Source organism: Notothenia coriiceps, unplaced genomic scaffold, assembly GCF_000735185.1.
Source record: "Notothenia coriiceps isolate Sejong01 unplaced genomic scaffold, NC01 NC01_scaffold00026774, whole genome shotgun sequence".
NCBI lineage: Eukaryota > Metazoa > Chordata > Actinopteri > Perciformes > Nototheniidae > Notothenia > Notothenia coriiceps.
Genome location: NW_011359475.1, coordinates 875 through 10,311, shown reverse-complemented (window position 1 = coordinate 10,311; position 9,437 = coordinate 875). Strand labels below are relative to the sequence as shown.

At 40.7% G+C, this 9,437-nt stretch overlaps 1 protein-coding gene across 1 annotated transcript; it reads right to left on the bottom strand.

The window, feature by feature from the left end:
• Window positions 1-240: 240 nt before the first annotated feature.
• LOC104957330 (heat shock 70 kDa protein 12A-like) lies at window positions 241-9,190 on the bottom strand (the record flags this gene model as incomplete). The annotated part of the gene is made up of 5 exons (XM_010784952.1): window positions 241-4,337; window positions 5,697-5,800; window positions 6,942-7,200; window positions 8,067-8,171; window positions 9,101-9,190. Coding segments are annotated over 5 exons (1,190 nt in total), but the record flags the coding sequence as incomplete, so codon positions are not given.
• Between the last annotated feature and the right edge of the window lie 247 nt (window positions 9,191-9,437).

Here is a 9,437-nt window from a genome sequence, read left to right as displayed (position 1 = left end):
AGTCGTGAAAAAAATTGAGGTAAACGAGGTGCTGCAAAATGCTCCAAAACACGTCCGACATTCTTATGTATGTATATATATATATATATATATATATATATATATATATATATATATGTATATATATATATATATATATATACATATGTATATAATAAGTGCCAGTACGATTTTATTTTGTATTTGCGTGCATTTCCTGTTTGGAAAGTGGCGCTGTACTGATAGTGGCGATTTTATTTTTGGAATTATTAGCGTACACTTCCTGTCCTGAGAGTGGAGGTGTCCTGAGACTGCTGCCTGCAGGCAGGCTCCCATGGAATCCTGTGCATTATACTCAAGGTTTCACACATAACATTGTAATTATCTACTCAAAGAATCAATAAAACATGGTGTTATTATAACCTTCTGGTTCATATTCATCCTTTGTGAGTAGAGAGTTGTGTAGAGGAATAAAAGCTTATGAGATTAGTTCAGATCAGTAAAGTATGTGAGGTGCTGCTCTACTGTCAGTTCAGAGCATTAGCATGGATTAGCATTAGCTCAGAAAACAGTAGCAACAGAGTATTATACACAGCACAGCCACACTCCAGCCTGTGACAGGGCTGATAAGCACACAAGTTATTATAGAAAACACTGCAATCATCTTCATCACAGTGCCGAACCTTGATTTTGTGTATTAGTAATAGCAAACAACTTATTGTTGGTAGCTTGTAGCTGTTTAGTCATTCCTATGCGACACATGCGACACGTGCATGCAGAAAGAGAGCCGGACAGCATCCCGAGCGACTTTGTACATTGAAAATGAAAAGCGAGACAAGCTTTGATTCACCGTTAAAATGGGAAACTTGTTTTTAAGATCGTACTATTTGGAAACCAAGATCCCAGAAACACTAAAGGTCAAAATTACTAATAAACCTGCTGGTTAATGACTGAAACATTACTATCCTTTTTTCTGGAGCAAAACCGAAGAAACATCCACAGGTATATTCTTCTTCCAGTTTTTATCACGGTGATACTTTGCCTCTTTACGGGATGTTTTGTTTCTAGCTCCAAGCTAATAAACTAGCTTAGAGACTTGTGCAAGTCTTGTGAACACCTGTCTCTTGAGTTGTGTGAGGATGTGGTGACGCTCATGGTCAGGTACACACATCAAAGTCAAAGTCATGAACTGGAAGTGTCCAACTGTAACACAGCAGGAAGAAGGTGCAGGGTTCTGTACAGAATAAATGTAACTACGAAAGCTAACGCTAACGTAGCTACTCTGATGTTTAGCCTAAAGTGACCTTCACACATGAATTTGCAGTTGCAGTAGCAGACTTTTTTGACAATGGTGACCTAAATTGAGGAAGCTATAATATAAGCTGTTGTAGCTTCCGTGCATCGAATTAATGAAATTGATGAAACACCAATAGAGCATTTTTCCATGAATAAACCTAGCAACAACCATGATGTCACTACATCACCAGGCTTCATCTTTCAACCAATGCTGTTTAAAAACAAGAGACAACGCACAGCAACCGGTGCTTCCATCAGGAAAAGGAACTTCCATCCTGTGAAGTGTTAGGGTGAATGTTGAACATTTAGATGTGGCAAAGTCCTTTCACGGATTTACAATCAGTGTGATGCTCAGTGATTAAATCTGAAGTCACATATACAGTATATAAAGCTGAGTGATGAAGGGATGCAGTTTATGCACTGATGGGGTGAGTCAATCTTGACATCACAATTAATATACTAGGCCCTCTTTTACTTAAGACTTTAATAAGTAAACCTTTCATGATCATCTGGAAATGTGACTCTTCACTGGATTATTGCTGACTATGCTTCAGTCTTTAACAAAGAAAACAATTTCTAAATGAAATGGCTTGATTGTATTTCTTCAAAGAATATGTAATAATTATGATCCTACAGTTCAGCGGGTGAGATGAAAAGGGGACCGGACACAGACTCTGCTACCATTTCAAGACTGAAATACTTAGGACGGAGGTATTCAAGTTTCTTTTGTGTTTGCGAAAAAAAGCACACATCCACTCTCACTTTAAACAGAGCATCCAACCTGCTGCGCCTCATGCTATGGAGAAAAACTATTTGAGATGTGAAAGCACACACACACACACACACACACACACACACACACACACACACACACACACACACACACACACACACACACACACACACACACACAGTTCTAAAGCTGCAGAATAAACGCCAACAAATCTGTACAATATTTAAATACTGTATTTACACAGAAATAAACACACTTCCTTGCTTGTCTCAGCTGGCCTGCATCTTTGTGCAGAATAATAATCTAATAGTCAGAAGCATAAACAAATAAAGGCAACAGTTATGCGCATTGAGGGCTGTACTTGCTATTCAGATTGAGCTTGCAGCACGTTTCACATTCTAGGATTCAGATTTGACTGTGGATCATTTTAATGGAACATACTGGTGGTTTTGCATGATTTGGCTGATTGGCTAAATTCAGATATACTAAGCATTGCCAGTGACTGTCAAAAGTAAGCCATAAGATTTACATTGACTTCCCATGTCATACCAGCCCGGGTTTTTACCTTTACAGTACATATGGTAATACTTCAGTGCTGACAAATGATTCTGGTCTCTCAATTAGTAAAAGACATACCGATATGTTCTCCTAAGGTTTGCTGTAAAAATAACAAAGCTGTAGATGTTTATCTGTTAAATATGTCCACAAAGGCTATCTGTAAACAAATGTTAAGCAAATACACAAATCAGAATTAACGCTAATGTTGCTTCAATTCTCCTGGATGTGAATTCTAACCCTTTTGACTTCTCTTTTAACAGCTTGTTTTGCTGCCCATGAATTGCCAATAAGCCCTATGGTTGGTCCCTTCTTCATCTAGGGACGATTTGTTTCATACAGTCATACAGGGCTCTTTATATGAACACGCTAAATAAGCTAATGGTTCAGCCTGATGTTTTTGTCGAGGATTTATATACTTTAGTGAACCTGCTTACAGCACTACCATAAAGTGAATCCATCTCCTTTACAAACAAAACAGTATGCTTTGAAAAACACTGGCAGCACTGTGACAGTTTACTCTGTGTCAAAAGAGCTGAATCATGCAAAACCATGATCACATGTTAGTCGTTTACAGATATACATTGATTTGCTGTAATCTGAAGCAAAGAAGATGCAATCTGAATGTGTATCCACTATGATAGTGTAGAATATTATACCGTATGTTTTGTTTTTCTGGGGTTGTATAGAGCGATGATTTCAAAAGCTGTCCTGTTACACGTTATGTCTGAGAGGTGATACGCCTTTATCTTCCTTGTGAGGAGCTCTTCAACCTGATTCATCACAGAGCAGCACACAGTATGTTATGAGTGTGTGAACACCATAAGGCTCCTCAGCTCACACACTGCACTCTCTTTTCTTTCTGGTTGTAACATGAATTCTACTGCTGAAGGCCTGCCCGGGTTAAAGGTAAACCTTAACACTTTTATTCAAACCATCTACCAACCACACTTAACCTCTGAGTGACGCAGCCTTGAGATTCACTGACCTTTCCATCAAACATCCCCAGTTTATGTGTTTAAATGTGTGTGTGTGTGTGTGTGTGTGTGTGTGTGTGTGTGTGTGTGTGTGTGTGTGTGTGTGTGTGTGTGTGTATTTGAACAGATCCTAAATATTTGGGAACATGAGCTCTCGTTCCCTTCTTAATGGCTTAGGAAGTCAATGCTAGCTTTGACGGTGCGTCCGGTGGACACGTCCACGGCCATGGCCCGGATCTCCGTGTCTCCAAACTGCATGAGCGTTTGGATCTCACGGCGTGGCGCCGTGCTCTCTGTTCCGCTCACATCCAGGCGAAGTGTCCCACACTTCCTTACGCCGGGCTCGCTGATGAAGCCCACCTTCTCCTTCTCGGAGCAGTAGACGTGGATCACGATGACCTGCTGGGAGGGCTTGGCGGGGGTGTAGCTCCTCTTCACCAGCTCTCCCAGTGCTACCGACTGGTCGGCGGCGATGAAAGTGTCGAGGACGTCGGTGCACCAGCGCGTGCCGTCCTTCACCAGCAGCTTCTCTGGAGGGTGCTTGCCCTCCACGAAGCGGTTGAGGACGCCCACCCCGTATGTGAGGGGGGAGCGGCGCACTTTGATGATGCTGGGGTCCAGGCCGAACAGCACGGCCCCTTTCAGAATGGTGAGGCCCACGTCATGGGGGATGATGATGCGGCTGCGGCCCTGCAGCATGTCCTGGACAGCCTGCTGCAGCAGGAGGGACTCAGCAAAGCCCCCCACCAGGAACAAGAACTTAATGTCGCTCACCTCCGGCTTCTCAAACAGCTCCGCTAGAGGAGGAGACAGAAACTCAATGAAGGAAACAACTGACTGTTACAAGGAACACATGTGCCACCAGCCACTACTGTTTGAAGTTTATGTGCAACATTTACTGTGGGATATTTATACTGTCTTTTCAATTAGCTCATGTGTTCAAATGGATCTCCGATTTTCTCTACCGACTCATCATTACAGCTGTGTGTCAGCTGACCACAGATCAGAAGCTGAAAAGCATGTTGTCACCACCGCTGTGTAACAGGATAAGCAGGTGTATGACACAGAGTGAAAATACTTTGCCTATGGATCCTATTATTAGAGATGATCTGACAGTGCAGAGAGAGACGCACACAGTGGGATTATAGAGCAGTTTGTAAACAATCTGACATTTGAGCCATATTCCCCTTCCTTTCTTGGTGATCTGCAGCTGAAATGTCACCAATGATCCCTCATTACCAAAGCACCTAAGGCTTGGATTTTACTCTCTTGCTTGTCTGCTTGTTCTCCTTATGGCGCATTTAGCATCGTAAACATATTAACATGTGTAGCGTGTGCACGTACATCCTGCTTCATGTCTGTCACACTCCTATTCTAAATAACAGACACATTTTATCAAATCAGACTACAGTGCTTTAATTGTGCCTGTGTTACTGTTTGTTTGTTTTTTGTTTGTGCTTTTATTTGAGTTCATGTGTGAGTATCTGTGAGATCGATATCACTGTCACTGTCTGCAGACAAAGTTAAAAGCAGGTCCTCTGCAGGTTAGGCTAATACTGCAAGACTCAATCAATCAACTATAGTCACGTGTGACAATCATGAGATGACATGGTATACAGTGTATAATAGCATTGAGTGATATAACCATATACATATATATATATATATATATATAATGTTTATCCTTTATATTCTTCCAAATCCTTACTAACGTTATACCAGCTAGGCCTATGTTTTACTTCAAGAAAATCAGAACTTATAGCAGAATGTATTTAATTCACACAGGACTAAACAAAAATAATTCATTTCATATAGACTTTTTATTTATTGAATTAGAAAAACGCTATATCTTGATGTCTTCAGCAGCCTTTTTTAATGCTAAATTGTTTCTTAAAAATACTTATTTTTATTATCTTTAAAAAAAAGATTTTATTATATCTTTATCAGGATATGAGGTTTTTCCATATCTCTAAAGCATATTGTATTAGTTACTTGCACAACTTAAGAGTGAAGACACTATGAATACCAGCTATATGTGGAATCAAAGCATGAAATGCAGTTTGTTTGACCACAATAGTGTGTGTGTGTGTGTGTGTGTGTGTGTGTGTGTGTGTGTGTGTGTGTGTGTGTGTTTGTTTGTTTTGAGTGCAGCTTACTGAGATGTTGGATGATGTGGTCTATGGTGGGCTTGAACAGGGAGTTCATGGCGTCTGGATTCATCCTCAGCATCCCCTGAGACGACCATTTGACAAAATCCACACTGAGAGAGGAAGTGACAGTATATGAATATATGAACGAAATCTGCAGATAGGGCGCTATTAAAATGATAATGACAACATATTTAAAATAACAATATGTCCAAATAAGGCAAATGTTTTGCATAGTTGTATATGAAAATAAAAATATGATAACATAGTTTTCACTTACAATCTGCTTAGAATCTTAACATAATCTTTTTTAAATGATAGCCCAATTTTCATATCTAAACTGACACTAAACCACTAAGATATCAACAATGCTTTCTCATGATCTGACATCTCTAATGATAATGTGCACTGTTCATTTTTCATTGTGAGATATTTGAATGATGATGTGTGTGTCCAATAATAAATCTATAGTGTCCGTCTGCTGTGATCCCATGTGTGTGATTCCTGTGCAGTATGTGCATTAGGTTGTGAGTTCCACAGTTGAAGTTGGCACTTCCTGTTAGACATCATAGGAGCCTGGGGCTCAGTGGGCTCCAGTTTCAGACGTATACATATCTTATAATGTCCCTCACTGTGGGATTATTACCATCCACACAGACAGGAGACAGGCCCATTACATGGAGACTCCATGCTGGTCCCACAGGTCAGTCGTTACAGAACTCTAAGGCCTGGAAGCCCATTTATTACTTTCTGTCTAACACTAAGTACTAAGTGTTTGTCATTATGGCAAAATGGGTGCTTTTAATCTTGCTTTTAAATGTATCTCTCCAGCAACCATGGACAGTATATAAGAAGTGATAATGTCACATTTTGGAAACAGAAGTGACACATGAGGGTGGAACTCAGTACAATTGAATATAACATATTATAATTAACTATGATGAAGTGAAAACTCACTGTGGAAGTGTCAAAGTCAAAAGATGATTCCGCACACTGTGGTAGCAACCTGTCAATAACTAGGTAGTCCCGCCCTAAAGCAAATCTTGGTTTATCCTCAATTTGACTCTAAATAAGACCCTCATATACAAAACCATCATTATGCTGTGTGAAAGATGCACACTGTGATCTCATCAGGCCTTCTTTATGATCCAGACAGATCAGCTGTGTGTTGAAATAACGATAGTGCTCCATCTTACTATACTGATCTATTTAATATGTCAGGGACAGGTCTTCTGGTTTCTGGTGTGTACTCACTTGCTTTTGCGCAGGGCATGTTCCACGCTGTGGCCCCTGAACTTCTTGTAGTAGTCGATGAAGGAAAAGGGCAGGTTGATGTTGAGTGGGTTGGTTCTCTCAGGGGCTGCCGCCCTCTTCCGGGACTCAAACGCGATCATCAGGTCCACCCAGGCTGCTGGTCTCTTGATCTTAAATTGGTCGATGAAATCCTGGCCAAAGATCTTACACAGCAGCTTCTCAAATTCATAATCAATGCCAATGGAGCCATAGGGACCGCCTGGGAAGAGAGGGGTCCTGTGAGACTGTGGCTCAGTACAATAGAAGCATCAAAAACACGCCATGATTTTCTCACATCTCCAATATTGTATCACCTGCTGGTCTCAGGCAAGAAAGACTGTGCCCAAACTGGTTAAGATTATTTTCAAACAAGCCTTAAACCTTTTTGATAAGACATCATTAAAACACATTAATTGCGATATATTATCCAAATTCAATCTCCTCAGCTTTGACAATCTCATTCTGTTCTTAAAAATTAGATTGGAATTTAACTGTGGGTTTTCTCTGGAAGTTTTTCCTTGTACGATGTGAGGGTCTAAGGACAGAGGGTGTCGTATTGTCATACTGATATTCTGTACAAACTGTGAAGTCCACTGAGACAAATGTAACATTTGTGATATTGGGCTATATAAATAAACATTGATTGATTGATTGATTGATAATACCACCACGACACCTTTGAGAAGCTTTTCCACGTCCGCTCTGAACATATGGGGAGAACCTCACGATCTGCTCTAAATGCAGATTTATCCCTCTGCCTTTCACAATCAGTTTTCTCATTTACGGCCATCATTGATTTTGGGAAACCAGTCTTGCCAACATTACTTTACTGTAATTTGAGATTTTAAATGAATGGTAAAATGATATTTCTATTGGCAAATGTACTAGTATTTATATTTGATATGTCTGTGTTTGATGTCTGTTATGTGTGTTCCTTCAGGAACTGCAGATGGAAATTAGCTTTTATCTATTATCTAGCATTTAGCATCTTTTCTCTTTTAAAGATGAATGTATTTGTATGCATGGTCCTTGTTCAATAAAGATATATAATAGACCAGATGGAGTGGTCTTACAGTATGCTCTTACCTGAGGCCTTATAGAGCTCCTTCAGATGTCCCTCTGGGAGACGGATCTGATGGACAGTCAGGTCCACGGTTCCTCCTCCACAGTCCACCACCACGTAACGGTCTCCTGCACAGAGGGGGGGTGCAGTCAGTCATGTGCATCTAATGCTTCTCATCTAACAGCTCCCTCGCTGCCTCTGATCTACTCTGTACGCTGTTTTCAGGAACATTCTCAGGAGAGTTGGACGAGACTCTGTGTGTCTCTGCAGCTGGTTGAACCTCAGAGTCCTGCTTCCTCTCTGGGGCTGTGGGAATGTGAGCAGCACAGTGCAGGAGGTAATGACACAGACTCTTAAGGGGCTTTAGCTAAGACAAGATGGTGGGCAGTTTGGACATGATTTACGCAGTCAAACTACATGTAACAGAAATTCAGCTAAAGGCGGAATTACTAATCAAGTAGTACCAGTTACATCTGTATTTAACCAACATACATCTCTTTCACTGAAAGGGTCTAAGGGATCTTTTGATATTATAATTGTATTACTGAAATTAGGAAAAAGGGTCTTTGGTAATGTATGCTGCTTCTTTCAGCTGAGTGGGCGGGTCATTGAGCGTGTGACTTACAGCAGAGCGAGCATGCAGGTAGAAAGGAAAACAAGTTCAGCTAAGATGTTAGACTAAGTTAAAGTCAGTGTGGAGAGAAACTCAGTAGACTAATGTTGACAGTCACAGTTGAGCACTGTAATCATAACTGACAGAACCAATGGCAGACGCAATGAAGAAAAACCCAGCATGAACTAAACTGTAGTTTGTCATCCAGGACTTTAGAAGTAAAGAAAGCAACACACGTTTAAAAATAATGACCTTCAGCGCCTTTCTGTAACTATTACATTCTCCAGGTTATTACAGTTCCTCAAAAAAACTCTAGTGCTCTATTTCAGTAATATCTAAAGTTAGTACCTAAAAAGAAAGATATGCAGCAAAGGAAACAGCAACAGTGTTAACCCTAGAGGAAAGGAAGATGGAAAGAGGAGAAAAAGAGGAGAAAGAATCTACCTTCTTCCAGCTCCGCCCAGAGCTCCCCTATGACATTCTCCACCATAAAGGTGCGGCTCTGCCGGTTGCGCCGCACATGCTCCTTCGCTGCTTGTTAACAGAGAGAGAGAAGGTTCTGGTGAGTGTGAGGAAGCTCTGCAGTGAGAGGCTGTGGGGCTCAGGTACAGGAGTGTATGAGGCAAGCAGCAAGCTGAGGTGCACAAGTATCACACTGTGAGCTACTCTCATACTATAATTACTTATTAAAACCATAATGCATACTTTCAAGATCAGCTAAATCATTACAATTAGAAAAAGATCACTTGGCTGTTCAGTACATACAATTACAACACATACA